The sequence below is a fragment of the Equus przewalskii genome, chromosome 10, assembly GCF_037783145.1.
Source record: "Equus przewalskii isolate Varuska chromosome 10, EquPr2, whole genome shotgun sequence".
Taxonomy (NCBI): domain Eukaryota; kingdom Metazoa; phylum Chordata; class Mammalia; order Perissodactyla; family Equidae; genus Equus; species Equus przewalskii.
In genome coordinates, this window is record NC_091840.1 from 14,156,084 (window position 1) to 14,177,855 (window position 21,772).

Sequence of the window (21,772 nt, forward strand, 5' to 3'; positions counted from 1 at the left end):
CCTCTCACTCTCCATGGGATCTATACACTCTCCATGAGGTCTTATGCTTGTAGTTGTTTAATTAATTTATGTGTTGTCTATCTCTTCCCTGAGACTTTAACCATCAAGGACCATGGGTGCCTTGGTCAGTGCTGTATCCCCAGCACCAAGCCTAGTACCTAGCACGTAGCAGGTGTCAATTCTTAAATAAACAAGCCAATCAATCAATCACTTTACATGGGCTTCCATTTACAACAAAAGCTGACAAAAATGGCTATTTTTTTTTTGATGGATTCACCCTGAGCTAACACCTGTTGCCAGTCTTCCTCTTTTTTTTCCCCCCCAAAGCCCCAGTACATGGTTGTATATCCTAGTTGTAAGTCCTTCTAGTTCTTCTATATGGGCCGCTACCACCACATGGCAACTGACAGATGGGTGGCGTGGTTCCGAGACCGGGAAGCCAACCCAGGCTGCCAAAGCAGTGAGTACCAAACTTTAAGCACTAGACCATCAGTGCTGGCCCCAAAATGACTATTTTTAAAACGAGTTATCTAAATAAAAATACTTGTATAGTATGCCTGTATGAGGAATAGAAATCTGAGACTTACAAAGCTATGGGTCTCATACATGCCATTGCTGTCCCTGGCCTTCCATGTGTCATTCACGTGCTTCACCAGAGCACATTTCTGTTCACCATTTACCCTGATACACATTATTTCCATCTCCTAAACCCACTCCCTAAAAATAGTCCTTAAATCACAGACTTTTTTTATTTGCTTAAAAAAACACAAAAGGCTTGAAAAGCATCTCATTTTTAATGACAGTATCTTCTAACAACCAGATGTAGTTAAAAACTAAAATTTCCCAACTATCTTTCCATTTGTTGGCCAGAGACAGCTAAGAAGAATTAGGGACAGAACAGAAGACATGGGATGCAGACGAGACACGAGAAGAAGCTAAGTTCCTAGGATGGGACACGCTGGGTTACAGCAGAACGTTGGAAGGTTCCACTCCCCGACCTTTACAGCCTTGCGTGGCTGGCCAATGCCCACTGATTTTCCACAGCTTAATACAGAACACTTACTAGCCAGATTGAGTTAAACTCTTTCCAAAGAGATCCACTGAAATAGTCTTACCTCTGTTTCTGTGAGAAGTGTTTTTAGTCTTGTCAAATCTTTTGTTACCATCCCATTCTGAAAGTGTGAATGAAAAAGGGAAAAATGGATTAGTATATTCGCTCTTTACTATGGGGACTTAAGTCAATTTCTCAGCTGTTTCTAAGCTTTATCTGTCAAAAAAAAAAAAAATGCTATCCTCATCTCCCATCCTCACTACCATTAATGGTGATAAAAAAGCTAACCATCCACAAGGAAAGTTAAAACAGTTAACAGAACAAAACACGCAGTGTGCCCTAAAACACTGTATTCACGTTGCATAAGAGTTTGAAATCAATTCAATAAAATATTCACAAAGGGTATCACTGAAGAGCAAGACAGGATAAGTGAAGAGAAAAATAAACTTTTTTCCCCTAAAACTAAAGGGCCTATATTTGTAAAACGGTTAACTCAATCAGTTACCCATGACTCAGATTTACATAAAATGATAATACCACCTTAAAGATGGCTCAATTAATAAAACTGTTAAAGGAAAATATGCAAACTATTCACTCTTCTGAAATTCAAATTTCACTTGAGATTTAAAAGTAAATTACTCTTCCTAGTTTAAAAACCCAACAGGTAAAATTGTGTAATATGCTTAACTTATAGAGAAAAGTTCCTTAAGGATAGAATTATCTTAATAATAAAGAAAAAATAATATTCTTTATCATCTATTTAGAACTAAACAGCTCTAGAATTTTGCTATATTAATACCCTTTAGATTTTATATTCATTGGTGAATTTGGTGAAATCAAAAAACATTGTTAAACCAATTAAACAATTCACTACACAGTAATTCCTTAGAAAAACTAAATTACCCTCTGAGATGGGTCACTACATTACACTCAGCAATATACCAAGTACTTTCCTAATTTCTTTTTTTTAACCATAAATATTTATTTGCAATGAAAACACAACTTTGCTCAGATTTTCAAAATGGCTATGAACTCAGAAGAACAAATAAGGTATAGGGAATGCATGCTGTAGAGCAAGTATACATATATTTTCTTGCTTTGACTATTTTTCATCATGATTCCTGAAAAAGGTCAGCAAATTTTGTAACAATTACCAACAGTAAAAAAACGTTATAATACCTCTTTTCTTCCAATTTGTATAGATCGCCAACTCTAAGTTCCAAAAAGTAGTCTTTTAATTATCTCAACCAAAAAGAAACACAAAAAATTCTAGAAAATTAAATGCTACATTAAAAAATTTATCCCAAAGTCTGAATAGAATTAGATAGTTCCTCCATCAGAGTGGTCATGAATATTAATTTACACACATACCATCTTCAGAAATAAAAGTAATTATTACTTAGTTTAGATAAACTTAAATATTTTATAAAATAAATGGTTGAATTTAAGAATCCTGTAAGATCATATGCCCAAAGGAGTATTTTAAAACCTGAAAATATTTCGGCTTTGTTAAATTATCTTTAAAGAAAATCATCTAATTATCCTACACTTTCAAAGCTTTAAAAAGTACCTGCAATTCTTATATCTATTATCACACTACAAGAATCCAATGACTAAACATCAGTTTGTTCAAGAGAAATGAGTATCTCAAGATACTCGTGAACTTTGAAAGGAGGAGGTCAGAGGAAAAATGCACACTAATTTTTCTTCTCACAATATGCCTAAGGAATGAATGAATGAATCTGTTTTCGGACATTCAAAATCAGAGCTAACAACGTACCAGGGACTCCCCTGTCAGTGACTTGGCAAGAATGTTGGATACGGTCTGGAGCTTTCCTTTCAGCTGCATGCAGCAAAGCACTGCCTGAAAGGCACCATCTCCCTTCGCCAGTCCTTCTCCCAGCACTGTCATGAAAGAGCAGCCATCATTAACCATGTGACATGCAACACACATTTTTCTTGATTATAATATTAGCACATATCACAAGCATGACTTCTATGCTAAAAGAATAACTTCAAATACTAGAGGAAAGCAGTGACCTTTCAGTTCTGTCTAACACACACATAAAGACAAGAAAAAACACAGGGCAATCCACACAGCTAACCCACTGCAGCCGAGAGCAGGCTGGATCACACCACAACCACAAGAAAAAGAAGTCATCTCAAAGCTCTCCAGTACAAAATACTGCTCAACCTATGATTTCGGAGTAAATGAGGGCTTTTAAACTGCAGAGATAATCGGTGAGTAAAGTTCTCACATTTTTGACAGTGACACAAGAGACCCAGTGCCATTAAAATGTATAAGAATAGAAACCGCAAATCTCAACACTTGATATTCCTAAACAATTAAGAATTAACCTTTATCAAAACCAGCAAGATTAACCAAGAACTTAACTGTCAAGTGGCCATAGAAAATGCTACTCAAATTATTTGCAAGTGTTTACAGATTTAATTTAATTCAATCACAGGGAGCACAGATTTCTAACAATACAAAATATAATCATTTTTATGCCATGTCATTTGAGATGATTTCTCACAGCAACTGCTAATGGTTCAACTAGTAAAACAAGCTGTATCCTTCTCTTTACTGTTATGTCCAAAATTCTACTTTTAGTTTATACACACTTTAGCTTCCTTTGTAAGAAAATAATTTGGTGAAAGAAAATATTTTGGAAATTGCACTTTTTTCTAATTATTCCCAAGGAAATGTTCTGCTTAACTATAACATACTACATATGTAAAGTCCATTGGATCTATTGTTCATAATTAATTAATTTTGCTTGTACTGAATATATCCTTTTGTTATAATGTTCAATTTTATTACACAAATTACACTATAAAAACTAATAAACTTCTACATGAGAGTTCACCATAAGCTCACCTCTCAAACAGTTTTCACTTATTCACATTCTCTTCCAATTTTTATGAATATTTACAAAATTGTTACATGATTGTAACTGATGTAAATATAACAGTTTGTATTCTGCTTTATTTCCCCTCAGCACATTCAATATTTTCCACGTTATTCCAGCGTTTATATTTATCATATCATTGCCTACATAATGTTCCATCAAGTAGACATATCAATTTATTTAACTATTCCCTTGCTCCAGAACAATTCCAATTTTTAACGACCAAAAGTACCACTGCAATAAACATCTTTATGTATATTCCCTTTATTGAATCAGATTACTTAACTGAAAGTTGCAATCACTCTATATTTAAAAAGGTTTTATTCAATTACTTTTAGTTCGGGCCAATCTGTTGTCTCACCCCATCCATGTTACGTATCATTCATTACTCAACTGTCACTGGATAATTCCAGTAACTAAATAACTCCAATAGAGCATTGTTAAGAATGTCTTGAGCATCTTATAAAATTCCACAGTAAGCCCACATCTCCTTTGGATCTTACTATTCCTAAAACTATTCAAATACGACCTTTGGCAAGTCACTTTATCTGTCTGGCCCTCAGTGTGATCATCTGCAAAATAGAGACGTAAAAATATGTTGTAAGGATCAAATGATATAATGCAGAGGAAAAGCTCTGAAAAAAACGACAGTCCTACTAATGTCTGGACTACTTACATTCACTAATCCTCCTGCCTCCCCTGTAAAAGGCTACCTAATGAGGTGGCAGTAAAGATTAATCATGATAATTATATAAAGTATCTAGCACACTCTCCTCATAAGAGTTCCCTAGATGTTACCTTCCCCTTATAAAAATTATAAAGCAATACTGACAACTGCAAAGGAAATATCCCAGTTCATTTTCAGTAACTGGGATATTAAGAAACTAGTTATCAGGAAATACAGAATGTTTTGGGGAAATGAAAAAAATCTAAGAATATTTCAACCTCAGGTGATTATATCATGTTTAAAGAGTATTAAACTACATCATATTTTACAAATGCTTTTCAAAGATCTTTGGTTTTATATAAGGTATCTGGTGAATTTTACTTTGTAAAAGTTCTTCCATTATATTGATGTTTGAATGTCAAACATATTTATCAAAATGTTTCCCTCTCCTCTCTCTTTTTTAGACAAAAAAGCAGTACTGATGTACTTTCTTCCAACTGTTGCCTTTAAATACAATTCAGTTTATCTCTTAGAGGATTCCTATGAAGAACTATGACAAAGAAACAGTCAACAATTAGAGATAAAAAGGTCTCACGGGGCAACCTGGTGGCATAGTGGTTAAGTTCAGGCACTCCATTTCAGTGGCCTGGGGTTCGTGAGTTCGAATCCTGGGCACAGACCTAGCACCCCTTGTCAAGCTATGCTGTGGTGGCATCCCACATAAAATAAAGGAAGACTGGCACAGATGTTAGCTCAGTGACAATCTTCCCCACATACACACACATAAAAGTCTCCTACTATTGTATCATATAACAAAATTAAACAGCAATGCTGCCAATCTGGTCCCTTATTATATTTAACATCCTGAAAAAGCTTGAAAGAAAACAAAGTATGGCCTAGTGTATTACTAAACTCGCCTCAACTATAATAATTAAACTTGCCAAAAGAGATCACATTAAAAATATAATCTAATCTTGTGCATTTGTAGAAAAGTTACAATTCCTTGCAAGTAAATCTTCCCACCAACGATCTGCAAAATTATACTGTGGGCACATAACTGTTCCCAAACGGAACTGCTCCTTCCCGTCCACTGCGAGTCACAAAGGAGGAAATCTGAACACCTTAGCTTAAGTTGCTGTATTCAAGTCTCTAGCCCTTCCCATTCTTAAGTTTTTGTAATATTTTCTAATACTTGAAATACTTGGAATGTTTTGGACCAGAAACTGAACAATATTAAAGGAGTTTCAACCAAATAGTCAACCATTTCAACTAAACAGCCTCAGCTAGGGTTTGATAGCCTCTTGCTATCAAAAGGAGAGGATCAACAATTAAAATGTAATTCCCCTTGCTCGTAAAGAATTATCTGCAATGAGAAAGGTAATTTAAAGCAAGCTGAAAGTATAGTAAATGTTGAGTATTATTCTATATTTTTTCAGCAATATGATCATATTAGGTTATTTCTTTTATCAATTCCTTAGTTATTCCCAAAATCTTTTATTGAAGATCTTAGACTAATCAAGGTATTCTTCCAAAATTTTCAAAAGAAATCTTTTAGTGACCATAAAAACTAAATCTTTTAGTCATTAATAAAGTGAAATTATTCACTGCTTGGATATAATTATACTCGCAGAACCAATACTTCAGGAACTGAATCAAAAATAAAAATAGATTCCTTTTATAAATATATAAAATAAATTCCCTTCCTAAATAATAGCCATTTAATTCTTGGCAATAAACTTATTTGCCAAATAGTATATACTTTGGGGAGAGAGGGTCTATAAGCAGACTCTGAACAGTGGAAGGCCTAACTCAAGTTACTAATCAGAAGTTAAAATGTCCATTTGTTACCAGCAACAAAAAGTCTAACATAAACCAGAGTAAGAACACTGTGGTAAAACACTCCAGTGTCCATTTTGCTAAAGTGGAGTTTTTTCCCACCATTCTTCTCCTCTGCCTCAACCCTTTTCCTTTGCTCTCTTTCCTTCCAATCGTAATAAATGCACACTTTCGGCCATGTGGGCTGCAGCTTTTGTGACATCTTAGGCCCTTCCTACCAAAGTCTTTTGTAGATAAAATGTTTCCTTTACAAAATGCTTTTGGAAAATGAAAAGCCCTAACAGTATTCAATGTTAGGGATCACCTAGACCTCTTCTGAATATTTCATCTCCAGCTTTAAACACTGCAATATACTTTTTTTTTTTATCACTACTACCTTGCTCCTTTCAATATTTGGTCTAAATCTGGTCACAAAAGTCTTAGTGATCTCCCTTACAGCCTCCCTGGGTATGCACTGAGCTTTTAAGTTACGATCTTACTGTTTATTTCTGGAAGTGCTCTTTCCTTCAACTGAAATTCATTGTAAAGACTCTCGGACTCCTTCCTTCTGGATATTTTCACACTACAAGAACACAGGTCATTTCTCCAGATTTACTTTCAGTATTCCAGTTTAAATTTTACAGCTGACTCATTAAATGTTCCTCAACTTCCTCATTACTATAAAAATATAAAATAATTATACACAGTAAAAAGCTGACAACACAATTAAGCATAAAAACAAAACTGAAACCTGGTTCCCAGGTCATCGTAAAAGGTTTTTATTTCATCTACATGCTTGAATACTTTTTACTTAAAAAGTTAAAATATTTGCAAAAGTAGCCTGTCCTACACCGTGTATGCATTAGAGAAAGAGAGAGAGAAAATTTGCTGTATTAAGTGCCTTCAACTTCCTCTTTATAAAGAATCCTAATTTCCAAGAGGCATTTGCTATATAGTAGCTACAGTAAAGTTACTCTCTGTTAACTGTTCAATAACTGGATTAAGAGGCTTTTTTATAAAAGCAATCAATCTAACTGTACTTTTTAATCTTAAAAATCTTCCCCCACCACCATTTCAATTTCGAAGTCAACCTCTTGCCATGTCCGTTGTAGTCCTAATAGTGGAAAAAGCAAAATTTTTCCCAGATCCTCTAAGGCACTCCTTTACTTCATTGTTTCCATGGTTAATTTGCCTACTTTTTTTTTTTTTTTTAATAATTTGCTTACTGAGAAAAACTGATATTTTGCCTCTGACTATTCTCTTTGCCCTATGGGAGAGAGTTGTATTTTTAGATGTTCACAATAATCTTAATTTTGAGTCTCCCTTTGGTACAGTATTTACTGAGATTTTGTAGAGTACCATTCATTTTAAATTCTTTTAAAATTCTCCTTTTGTGTATAATTTCAGTTAATAAAAAATTAATGCTAACAAATATTTATGCCATGAGTGAAAAAAAACATGAAATACATTTTAAGATGTCACACCTGACTACAGTTGATACCTTGCAGAAATTAGAAAATGCCTAGAACAGACAGTCACACAACTATGCTGAGGCTCTTGCACTTGACTTCACATAAGTTCAAAGACTATTGCTTACTTAAACTTCTATTCATACAAAAAAAAGAGTACGATATTTAGAGAATAACAGTCCTCAAACTTAACTCATATCTTATATTAAATATACACTCACTTCCCTGACTTTATTCTCTTCCGAAATTAGTATTCTATAATTTAACTTTTTATTCCTATCGATTTAAATGTAAGAACTTTATTTAAAACTGTTAATAGGAATTATGGGGAAAGGAATAGTGAAACTCAATACCCCATTCCATAAAGCCTCGGAGAACAAACTGTGGTACAGCCATAGCATGGAATACTACTCAACCACAAAAAGGAATGAAACATTGATACACAAAACTTGGATGGATCTCAGAGGCATGAGGGTGAGGGGAAAAAAGCCATCTTAAAAAGTCACATTGAGCATGATTCCACTATGTAGCATTTTCAAAATGAGAGAATTATGGAGAAGGAGAACAGATGAGTGGTTGTCAGGGATTAGGAATGGGGGGTGGGAGGGTGGTGAGAGTGACCATAAAGGGTTGTGTAAGTGAGGTACTCATGGTGATGGAATAATTCTGCATCAGCTATGTTGGTGGTCACACGAATCTACACATGATACAATGACACAGAATTATGCATTCCTGGTTTTTATATTGTACTATGGTTATGTAAGATGTAACCAGTGGGGTAAACATACATGGGACCTCTTAGTACTCTCTTTGTAATTTCCTGTGAATCTATAATTATTTCAAAACAAAAACGTTTTTAAAATTCCTGTTGGAAAAATAAGGCTTGTATACATGAAATTAAAAAAAAGTTACTGTAACTGGATCTAAAGAACAATGAATTCATACATATTATTGGAATGCATCCCTATTTTAAAAGTCTGGCGAATAGAAAACACTGGATGGACTAGGGGCTTGAAGACCCAAATTCTTGTCCCCATCCCACCAAGGATTAAGTGATCCTGAGCCTCAGTTTTTTCATTTCTATAATACAAAACACCCTTTGCCTTTTTGTTCCAAGTTTATTGTGCCAAAAAAGAATATCATCTGCAAAATCCTAAAGAATACACAGTCAGCGGTATAGGATAAAGAAAAGGCGTACAGCCTTCCAGATCAGAAAGACCTCACTTCAAAACCACGGTTCACTCTGGATTGGCCCTGTGCTCTTAAGCAAGTTACTTAATCTCACAAGGCCTGTTTCCTCACCTGCAAAACTAGAATGATATTACAATGTGATTAAATAAAATAACACATTTCAGCGGGTCTGACCCAGAGATAATTCTGAGCATATATATTCCTACCTGTTAACCAAATATTTTTCAAAAAAAATTTTTTAATTACTATAAAATCTACTTAACCAAAACTTTTCTGAAAAGAAGGGTGGGTAAAGATGTCACATTTTCCCCCAGGGAAAGTGTACAAGGTTCAATCAATCACATATCAATTCACCTTTTTTAATACCATCAGCCTCTATTCAACAGGGGAAGCCAGTTACTCAATCATTTACTTCACAGGGCAAGTTCTCATTACAATAAACGTCAACGGATGCCCCAAACTCCTTTGTTTGTAATGATGATTTCTTAAATTAATGACACTCTCAATAGGGTTTAAAAGTCTTGCAGCCTTATGAAAAACAGTCATTGATTTTATGCCAACTGAGTTAGACCTACACATTACATGTAATACAATACTCTTTTAGTTGATAAGATTTTCTTTTGATTTCACTTTCTCCATTTACCTCATTCCATTTTGTTACTGTAAAAAAAGTAGGTTTCCTATAGAATGAATATTTCAAAGGCAGAAAAAAAATCATTATTTAATGAAAGTTTTCCTGTTATGCCAAATACAACTTATTTCCAGATAATGAAAACAGACTTGACCCCCTCACTTATCCAGTGGTCACCAGCTTGGCAACCTTTACTATCCAAAACTCAACACTAAACTCAAAACTAAAATCCATGAACTTCAAGCCTATGAAATTTATTTTCAAGATGTCCTTGAGTCCTTACTCAGAGTCTATTTACTCTTACTGAAGTACAATTCCAACTTTAAAATTTTATGACTCTGATTAGTTCCTGCTTTGAATAAATCAGCCATAAAAAACATTTTGGAGACAACCAGGTAAATCTGATTATGGACAGAGTTTTAGATAATATTAGAGAATTACTGTCAATTTTATTAGGTTAATAATAATATTGTGGTTATGTAGTTATGGTCTATTTTTAGATGCATACTGAAGTATTTAGGGATAAATATGGTATCTGTAATTATTTTTAAATATTTCAGAAAAAATAAATGAAGTAAATATGGTAAAATGTTATAATCTAAGTTTTAAGAATATGAATGTTTATTTTACTATTTCTTCTACTTTCCTGTATGTTTTAAATATTTCACAATAAAACTTTTTAATGGTTTTTAATTCCATGACAAAGATTGCCTGATTTCCTAACCCTGCCTGAGTGAAATCAGAAAGTCAGACGCAGCAAGTGGAGAAGAGGGGTAGGGCAGTAGCAATGAGGCATGTTTAGAGCTGCAAGGAATGCAAACTGATAGTCTGACAGTGAGGGAACAGACATCAAGACAATGCTGTACATAAAATGCAAACATAAAGTCTGGGGCCATCAAGATAGGAGCTATTTCACGGCTCTCCGGCACTACAAAGCAGCATAACAATTAACAGAGATGGAGAGTCTCGTCTTGCCTTTTATTACTAATTGACTGCTTACCCATGGTATTTTATCTTACATAAAAATAATGTTACCAAAAGTTGAAAAGAAAATAAATTACACAAAACAGCACAACTCTACAACTAAGAATATATATGTATAAACAGAGCCAATATTCCCAAATGTCTATTTCAAATGAACAACTTTATACACACTGATTTTGCACTTAAACAAGCATTTTTCATGTCCTTACTTATCACATGAATCGTAACAAGGAATGCACAGAATTTAATTAATGAACTCCTCCCTTACCGGAAGCTAACCGATCTTTTACTTTTACACACAGCACTGCAATGAGTACCATTTCGCAAATAATTTTTTCCTTCTTGTGGATTATTTATTTGGGATAGTATCACAGAAATGAGATTAGTGGGTCAAAGGGTATAAACATATTACCAAACTGAATTCCACTTCACACTCCACCAACACCACAAGAGTACACTCATTTCATTACAACTTTATCCCAGACATTGGTTAACCCTTTTTCCCCAACATCATAGAGGTATAAGTGGCATACAAAAAACTGCATATAATTAATGTACACAATTTAGTGAGTTTGGACATATGTATACATTCATGTTACTATCATCTCAATCCAAGTAATAAACATACCCATCACCTCCAAAAGTTTCCTGGCTAAACTTTTATTTTGGTAATTCAGTAGTTCTAAAACAGTATTTAACTTTAATATGCTAAATAAAAGAACAGAAAAATGCAACATTTTTCCATATGCTCCTTCACCAACAGCATTTACTCTTCTGTGACTTTTCACAAGTCATTTAACCCTCTGGGACTTTGCACATCTCCAAAATAAGAAGACTGTATCAACCTCACTAGTACTCAAAGAAGTAAAAATTAAAGAAAGAAGGGCCATTTCTTATACATGAGACTGGCAAATGTCAAGACTGATAGGTCCCATATAAACCAACGTGACCTCAATTAAAAAAAAAGACCAAGAGGTTCCAGTGTTAATGAGATTACAGGGAACGGGCATTCTCACATGTGACTGGTGGGTGTATTTAAAACTAATCTGACTGTTCACTAAAATTATAAGTATATATTTTAACCCAGACATCCAACTTTTAAATCTATCCTTCAGAAACAAAGGCAACAGTAAGAATGAATATATGTTTATTACAGGATGGACTATAATGACAAACTAAAAAACGAGAACCACCTGAATGCCCATCAATATGGGAATGGCTGAATAAAGGCACATCTATACCATGGAACATTAAGCAGGAATTGGAGCTGGCGTGTTAACTTAGTACAGATCCATGATCTATTGGTATGTAAGAAAGAAAGCTGCTTTGTAATGATCACATAATTATTTTCTAACTTTTAAAGGAAAAACCCTATCTATGTATTATAAGCATTTGTGTTTATCACTATAGAGAAAGGTACAGAAGATACAGCAAACTAGTAACAATGATTGAGTAAAAAGGAGAAATGATTCTCTTTTATTCCTCTACATTATTTGACTTTTTATTATTTGGCTTGCTGGTAATTTTTAAATGTCCACAGATACTAAGGATTTTGTTAAAGGAAGATTGTACTAGATACATCTCAAATTCCATTAACTCCCAAAGCGTACAATTCTATGAAGCGAGGTTCACAAAGAGGTCATTGGATCCTTAATGAATGGTTAAATTATGTCCAATATGCCACAGGAGTTATGTGAGATCGTTTTGCAAGGTTTACAACAAAAATAGTTAATACTTTTAAAAGTTTTGACACAAAGGAATAAACAGAAAAAATTAACTTATGTTAAACACCTCAGCCCCTCTCCCCAACTCTGGATAAATGAAACATTATATTATCCAAATCACTGAGCTGTGCAAAAAATCCCACCAAGAGTGTGTGAGAACGTACAGGGAGCCCTTCTCCCACTCACTCCTAGATTCACTCTAGTGAACTGGCAGCAATCACGAAGAAAAGGATTTCTATTCTTTGAATATCCAAAGAGCAAGAATCTTATTAACCAACTTCCGGCCCAAAAGAAAACAGGAAGAAGCACTAAAGAGCATTGTAGTCAGTATCTTCTCTCTAAGGGAAATCTTCTAATGAAGGAGAAAAAAACATTTTAGGAGGAATAGGCCCAGCCTTTCCATTTATCCAAGCTTAACGTTTTAATCAATATGTGTAACAGTTCTTAAAATTTGGCTCTTATCAACTGAAAATACTCACACAAACTATAAAAGGACACTATCAATGTTCCCAAGGGAGTGAAAGGAATGTCAACACTGGTGACTAGAAACAACATTCACATGTACACCCATCGCAGCAGAAACTCGTCATCCAAATTGGTCACTAGTCACCACAGTAAAGTGAGGGGTTTTAAGTATTATAATCACTTCTGAAATTAGCATATGAAAAAAATCAAATCTTAAACATTGCTCAATTAAATAATTCAAAAGGGAAAAGGGATATTTTTAAACATACCATGCCTACAATCTTCATCAGCTTGCCCATAGTTTTTCTGCAAAATAAAAGATACAAGATGAAATTAAGTAGTTCAAGGGCTGCTTAAAATAGAGGTTTTATCAAAAAGCAGCTCAGCTTTGTTTCAAAGTTTAATCATTTTAATATTCACAGCGCAAAGCTAACTCATGTGCTCTGAGGATTACATGGTACTCTACAAATAAACACCATAATATACTTCCCTAGTCCATTTACTCACACTCTTGCTTCTCACCGTCTCTAACCCCAAATCACCAGAACCTCCTCCCTATCCTCATTCTCAGCTAATGACCGTACTCAGAAAACTGAAGCCATGAGAAGAGAATTTCCATAGAGTGTCACCACCAGGTCCACCCACTTCCCAGCGCATTCTCTGCCTTCCACCTGTCACCAGGTGAACCATCCACACTCCTTTCTAAAGTGCATCTTACCACTTGTGCAGATCTGCTCTGTGGCCTACTCAAGAACATTACTCCAGCAAGCCTCCTCTACTGCTCCTACATCATGAAAATTTTGCTTCCTATTGGTTCAGTCCTATAAACAGACATGCTTTTATCTCTCCCATCTTAAAAAATCCCTCTCTTGACTTCACTTCTCCCACCAGCTACCATGTCCATTTTTTTGTGTCTCTTTGGGTCAGAACTCCTCAAGAATTGTGTGTATTCGTGTAATTCGATTCCTTCCAATTCTTTCTTAAACTCTCTTTAATCAGACGTTCACCCAACGCTCCATGGAAGATGTTTTCATGGAGGTCTCTCCAGTGACTCCCACTGTATCCAGTTAGACACACAGTCTATATTTACATGTACCCATTCAGATACCTTCTCACAGCTTAGTCAATCCTCACTTCTCCAGTCACAGCAGTTGACATTGCTGAACACTCCCTCATTGAGATACACCTTCTTCACCTGGCTACTAGGACACCTTGCTCTCAATTTTCCTTTACCTCACAGGTTGCTCTTCGGGTTGCTTTGCCTCTTCTCCCCAACCTCTTAATACCATAGCACCACAAGACTACTGGAGATAGAAAGCATCTATCTTCTCTTCTTCTCTATGTACACTCTTCTTCTCTATGTACACTCATTCCCTTGGTGATTTGACCCAGGCTCAAGAATTTATATATCATCTAGAGGCTACCGGTTCTTAAATTACTATCTTTAGCCCAGATCTCTCTCCCAAACTCCATTCTTGCATATCTGACTGTTTACTTAACATCTCTAGCTGGATATCTAAATGACGTGTTAAACTCAATAAGCCCAAAACTGAACTCCCATCTTCCCCACAAAAACCTGCTCCCCACCTACAGTCTTTTCATCCCACTTGAAGGAAACTCCATTTTCCAAATGCTCAGACGAGAAAATGTCAAAATAATCTAGGACTGCTCTCTATTTCTCATTTCTTGCATTTAACACATTAGGAAAATTTACTGGTTCTGCCTTCAAATTATAACCAGAACCAAACCACTTCTCACTATCGCCACTGCTACCATTTTGTCTGATCTACTGTCATCTCTGGCCTGGATTATTCCAATAACCTCCAAACTAGTCTCCCTGCATCTCCTCTTACCCCTTCACAGTCTATTCTCAACACAAAAGCCAAGAATTCCTTTAAATCACATCACACCACTCCTCTGCTCAAAACCTCACAACAGCTCCCCAGTTCAAACAGAATAAAAACCAGTCCTTACAGCAACCTGATGGGCCCCACAGGATCTACCCCTCTTACCCTCTCCCCCTTATGCACTTTACTCCAGCACTCTGACTTCCTAACTGCTTCTGGAATGTGGCAGGCATTCTTCTGCCTGAGGGTCTTTGTTCCCTCTACCTCTAACGCTCTTCCTCCAGGTTTGACATGGCTCACTCACCTCCTTGATATCACTCTATCAATGAGACCTATCTTGAGCACCTGATTTAAAAATGCAAACTCACCCCTAACCCTAATACCCCCAATCTCCCTTGCCTTATTCTACTTCTTTCATGCATATTGCTACCTTCTAATAATCGAAAGTGTTTATTTATTTATAGTGTCTATTGTTTACTGTCTGTTCCCCTACTAGAAAAAGTACCATGAAGAAATGATCTTTGTTTCTTTTTTGCCAACGTATACCAAGTACCTACAACGTAGTATACACACAGTATGCACTCAATAAATATTTGCCAAATGAGTGAAGAATCTAAAACGCTATATACAGTAGTACGATTTTTAAGGCTTAAAAACACAGTTGCTTGCCAACAAAGATGTTAGCGATGATGAGCCTCTTCACTCATCTCTTCAGGCCAGAATTAGGTGATTTGTAAAGGGAATGACCAGCAGTGGTCCCCACTCAATGGAAGAGGTCACTTTACATGGTTCAGCATTGGCTTATTGATATTGTTGACTCACCAGTTGCAAAAATGAGGCAATTCTATAAAGAAGACTCTCAATTTTGATGCTTTCTATCTCCAGTGGACATGGCCCTGTGAAGTCGGCCATGGAGTACTGGCCAAGAGAAAGGAGGGCCTCTGTGCAGTGCTTGAGGGCCATTTCATAGTCCTGCCTCTTAAGTGATTCACATGCTTGTTCACATGACTTCTCAGCTCTTCTGTCTTCCATGACTCAGGGACAAAAATCCTAAAGAGAAGGAAAAAGAACAAGTAAAACAAGGTTTCAAAACTTATTAATCATAAAGTCTAACCTCATTCCTATCTCAGCTGGCTTAATTATCTATCTGAATGGTTACTCTCAACCAGCCTTTTGATCAAGGTCGCAGCTGAGCAGCAGCTATGATGCTACCAAATCTATACTTCTCTTTTATATTTTACCAAGTCTTTACTAAGATCTAAGCAAAATGTCAACAATAAGTCAGGATTATACGAACAATACATCAAATTTATAGTTGAAACAAATTTATAAATGAAACATGACTTTGACTGCAAAGTACAACAAACCATGAAGGCTTCTTTTTTTTTTTAACGAGAAGGTGCAGAAATGATTCACATCCAAACCTCCCAATTTCAGTCAAATTCTGTGACTATGTTTGCAGAGGATCAAAATCCATACCATACCGGATTTTTGCCACCAATATAAAAAACTGACAAAAATGCAAGTTTGAACTGCCTATTAATTCAATTCAGCAAATACTTCCTGAGGCCAGGCCCTGTGCTAGCAGCACTGAATTCAAAGATGGAGCATGTCACCAGTGCTTTCAAGAAACTCAGCTTCTAGCAAGAGAGGCAAAGCACAAGTGAACAATTACAAGAAAGACTTATTCCATCTGCCGAAAGGCATGAGCTGGCCTTGAAAGGTGAACAGAAGTTCAGCACACAGAGATGACAGGGGGAGCACACGCAAGCTTTTCAGAGAGAAGAGTTCAAGAGAAATCACCAAGAGGAGACAGTATACAACTTAAACTCCAGGTGTGTCAGAGGAGGAGGAGGAGCTATGAATGACCTCAAATGCCACAAGAAGTGAGCTCTTTATTCCATAAGCAATGGAGTACAATGGAAAGTTTTTAAATAAAGAAGGAATGTATCATATGTAAGTCCTGTGAAGAACTGGTGAGAAGCAGGCGTTGCCATTAATAAGAGACCACTATAATACTCCAAGCAAGAGACATTGAGAATTTAAGAGTGGCCTCTCCCTAGTTATATCACTTCTGTAGCAGGGAACAGAAAACCTGGGCAGAGAAGACCTAAACTGCTTTGACCTGCCAATCACAATCCTGCTTCAGAGGATCAGGCTTGCTGCCCTCCAGCTCCGTCAGGCCTGGAGGTGGCTTTTCTCGCCTGCTCTCACCTTACTCACTCCTGTTCTTCCCTACCTTCCACCTCACCAATTGGCCCCAAGGTACTTATTTGTCCTTCCCGTCTCTCTCCAGCCTACACATATACTCTGTGCCTGGCCTCTCCAGCTTTGATAATGACAACCTGGCTCCACCCTCTCCTAGCTGTTCTGTAGCCATCTGCTGCCTATATACCACAGTGAAAGATAAGGGGAGAAAGTTGTTGATGGGCAGCCAAAAGACAGCAGTGAGTAAAGCACAATGATGGACATCAGAAGAAGTCCAGGTCCCTTCAACTTTTGAGATTCTTGGTCTATCCAAAAATGTACAAGTATCTAAGGAATGGGATGAGGAAGAGTTCAAAAAGGACTTCAATATTTGTTAGCATTTGTTAAATATGGGTGGTATATATATGGGGTACAGTATAATATGCTCTACTTTTCTCAGTTTGAAATTTTTAATTAAAAAATACCAAAACAGGGGGGGCTGGCCCCGTGGCCGAGTGGTTAAGTTCGCACGCTCTGCTTCAGTGGCCCAGGGTTTCGCTGGTTCGGATCCTGGGCACGGACATGGCACCGCTCATCAGGCCATGCTGAGGCAGCGTCCCACATGCCGCAACTAGAAGGACCCACAACTAAAAGTATACAACTATGTACCTGGGGGCTTCGGGGAGAAAAAGGAAAAATAAAATCTTAAAAAAAAACAATCTTTAAAAAAAAAAAAAATACCAAAACAGGGGCCAGCCCAGTGGCACAGTAGTTAAGTGCGAATGTTCTGCTTCGCCGGCCCGGGGTTCACCGGTTCAGATCCCAGGTGCGGACATGGCACCGCTTGGCAAGCCATGCTGTGGCAGGCGTCCCAGATATAAAGTAGAGGAAGATGGGCATGGATGTGAGCTCAGGGCCAGTCTTCCTCAGCAAAAAGAGGAGGATTGGCAGATGTTAGCTCAGGGCTAATCTTCCTCAGGAAAAAAAAAAAACCCAGCTTTTAAAATTACAGGATATTTTAAATGTTTACACTTAACAAATTAACGCTTTTAATACAAAAAATGAAATCTAACTGCTATTCACAAGATAATCCAACAAATATTTAAAGTACTGTATCCTCATTCTTTATGTGGCCTCCCTTTAAATTTCCTCAGCTTTCCTTCAGTGAGCTATAATTCCCAGATTGGCTTAAGGGAACTTAAATATTTAAGTTATAGTTGTTATTTATGCCCCTTATACAAACATGCATTAATCTGGGTGAAATTAATTATCAAAAAAATTCAAAAATAATGATTTCTATATTTCTACAGTGACTTTGTCCATTAGACATAAGAATGGCAATACAAGTTAACCACTAACTAATTATATAGACCAGAGTTGATGCTACTGACATTTTGGTCTGAATAACTCTTAGTTGTAGGGGGCTGTCCTGTGCATTATAAGATGTTTAGGCGCAACCCTGGCCTCTACCCACTAGAAACCAGCAGCACATCCCCTGACTTGTAACAACTAAAAATGTCTCCAGAGAGGCAGAGCAAAATGGCAGGGTGAGCTGACCTGGGACTCTCTCCCCTCCAAAGTACAACAAAGGACTGAAAAAAAAACCCTGAATTTCAGCTAATGAACCTAATGCCAGGACTCAGAGACCTACAGTATCAAAAGACAGATGACGGAGCCCCTGCTGCCCGCCTCGGAGGAGCTGGAACGGGGTAGGAGAGAACGTGGCTCCCTCCCCTAGAAACCAGGATTGCCGCGCGGGTCCGGGAAGGAGCGGGGGTGGGGCTGCGCGACCAGGGGATGTCTAGGACTCCCGCTGCTGGTACAGTGGAAACCCGCTGACGGGGAAAAGCTTCCGTGCACAGGGACCCCATAAACCCAGGGCCCCGGGAGACCAGAGAACAGAACTGATCTGAATCCAGATCAGTGCATTAGAGAAACCGCTCCCACCCCGGCAAACCGTGCTGGGCGCCGCCATCTTGCCCAAAGGTGGACAGCTCAGAACGCACGGTGCTCAACCCCCATCTAGTGGCAACAGGCTGTAACTGCAACCGAATTCTACCACCATGCAAAAAAACCGCTCCTCTACCATCCAGCAATTTATAAAAGACCCAGACCAGAAGGAAAACAATAAAAACACAGAATTAAGTCCTGAGGACTTGGAAATAGGTAAACTAACTGAAAATGAGTTCAGAGCAGCTATAATCAAAAAACTCAATGAGGTAGAGAGAAAGATAGAGAAACAAGCCGAGTTCTGGAGTTACTTCACAAAAGAGATTGAAATTATAAAGAAGAATCAAACAGAATTACTAGAGATGGAAAACACAATGGACCAGATAAAACAGAACACGGATTCCCTGAATGCCCGGGTAGACTCCACAGAAGAGCAAATTAGCATAATTGAAGATAGACAGGCTGAATGGCTCTAGACAGAGGAAGAAAGAGAACTAAAGATTAAAAGGAATGAGGAAAGTATTAGAGAGATAGCAGATTCAATGAGGAGAAAGAATTTAAGGATCACGGGAATTCCCGAGAACGTGGAAAAGGAAAATGGAGCAGAAAGTGTGCTTAGTGAAATTATAGAAGAGAACTTCCCAAATCTAGGGATTGAGGGAGAAATGTGTGTAGAGGAAGCTTTCAGACCTCCTAGATTTGTCAATGTAAAAAGACCTACTGCAAGGCATATAGTAGTACAAATGGCAAAAATGAATGACAAAGAAAGAATACTCAGGGCTGCAAGACAAAAGAGAATAACCTACAAAGGAGCTCCTATCAGACTTTCAGCAGATTTCTCTGCAGAAACCTTACAAGCTAGGAGAGAATGGAGTGACATATTCAAAAGCTTTAAAAGGTAAAAATCCTCAGCCAAGAATACTCTATCCAGCAAGAATATCCTTCAGATATGAGGGAGAAATTAAATCTTTTCCAGGCAAACAAAAGTTAAGGGAATTTGTAACCAAAAGTCCTTCACTACAAGAAATCCTCAAGAAGGCTCTCATACCTGAAAAAAGAAAAAAGGGAGAAAGGGGTCACAAACCACAGAGTAGGGAGACAGATAAATAGAACCAGAATAGGATAGCAAATATTCAACCATAGCATTAGGATAAAGGGGAGGAAACTACCAAAGCAAAGACGATTTTATCACTCTAACTACAAACTCATAACACAAGTTGGAATAAGAAATGAAAATAATAATTTAGGAGGGGAAGAGCAAAGGGACTAAATTAGTCTAGGCCAAGTACGTAAGAGACCACCAGAGAATAGACTATATTATACACGAGATTCTAAATACAAACGTCAGAGTAGTCACTAAACTAAAAAACAGAACAGAGCCACAAAACATAAATAAGGAAAAATCTAAGAAACCCAGCATATGAAATTGCAGTATCAAATGGGTAGGATAAAGCACACGGGAGGAGAAAAGCAGGAGAGCCAGATAATGAGCAACAGATTGACAGCTTTAAGTCCACATGCATCAATAATCACTCTCAATGTAAATGGACTGAACTCTCCAATAAAAAGACACAGAGTGGCAAAATGGATTAAAGAACAAGATCCAACAATTTGCTGCCTCCAGGAAACACACCTCAGCTCCAAGGACAAACACAGGCTCAGAGTGAAGGGGTGGAGGACAATACTTCAAGCTAATAGCAAGGAAAAAAAAGCAGGTGTTGCAATTCTTATATCAGACAAAGTGGATTTCAAAATAAGACAGGTGAAGAGAGACACACAGGGACAATATATAACGATCAAAGGGACACTTCATCAAGAAGAAATAACGCTTATAAATATCTATGCACCCAACACAGGAGCACCAAGGTTCATAAAGCAACTATTAACAGACCTAAAGGAAGATGTTAAAAACAACACAATAACAGTAGGGGACCTCAACACCCCACTCACATCAACGGACAGATCATCCAGACAGAAAATCAACAAAGAAATAGTGGAGCTAAACGAAAAACTAAAAGAATTGGACTTAATAGACGTATATAGATCACTTCTTCCTAAAAAGGCAGAATACACATTCTTCTCAAGTGCACATGGAACATTCTCAAGGATAGACCATATGTTGGGAAACAAGGCAAGCCTCTACAAATTTAAAAAAATTGAAATAATAACAAGCATCTTCTCTGATCATAATGCTGTAAAGCTTGAAATTAATTACAAGAAAAAAGCTGAGAAAGGCACAAAGATGTGGAGACTAAACAATACACTACTGAACAAGCAATGGATCATTGAAGAAATTAAAGAAGAAATCAAAGAATACGTGGAAACAAATGAAAATGATAACATGCCATACCAACTCATATGGGATACAGCAAAAGCTGTATTAAGAGTACAATTCATCGCAATACAGGCACATCTTAACAAACAAGAAAAATCCGAAAGAAGCAATCATAAACTACACCTAACTGAACTAGAGAAAGAAGAACAAATAAAGCCCAAAGTCAGCAGAAGGAGAGAAATAATAAAAATCAGAGCAGAAATAAACACTATTGAAACGAAAAAGGTGGTAGAAAGGATCAATGAAACAAAGAGCTGGTTCTTTGAGAAGATAAATACAATTGACAAACCCCTGGCCAGACTTACAAAGAAAAAAAGGGAGAAAGCTCAAATAAACAACATCAGAAATGAAAGAGGAGAAATAACAACAGACTCTGCAGAAATACAACAGATTATAAGAGAATACTACGAAAAACTCTATGCTAACAGAATGGATAACCTAGAGGAAATGGATAAATTCTTGGACTCCTACAATCTCCCAAAGCTCACTCAAGAAGAAGCAGACAATTTGAACAGACCAATCACAAGGAAAGAGATTGAAACAG

The 21,772-nt window shown here is 36.9% G+C and overlaps 1 protein-coding gene across 34 annotated transcripts in view; it reads right to left on the reverse strand.

The window, feature by feature from the left end:
- The window catches only part of HELZ (helicase with zinc finger), a 177,060-nt gene that overhangs the window by 128,395 nt on the left and 26,893 nt on the right, over positions 1-21,772 (reverse strand). For all 34 annotated transcript variants that reach the window (XM_070560226.1, XM_070560214.1, XM_070560230.1 and 31 more), the window contains 4 exons: positions 15,579-15,806; positions 13,179-13,215; positions 2,832-2,956; positions 1,116-1,172 (listed from right to left, as the gene is read on the reverse strand). In XM_070560226.1, the coding sequence (XP_070416327.1) occupies positions 1,116-1,172; positions 2,832-2,956; positions 13,179-13,215; positions 15,579-15,788 (429 nt within the window). In that variant the 5' untranslated portion in view covers positions 15,789-15,806. The remainder of the gene's footprint in view (positions 1-1,115; positions 1,173-2,831; positions 2,957-13,178; positions 13,216-15,578; positions 15,807-21,772) is intronic.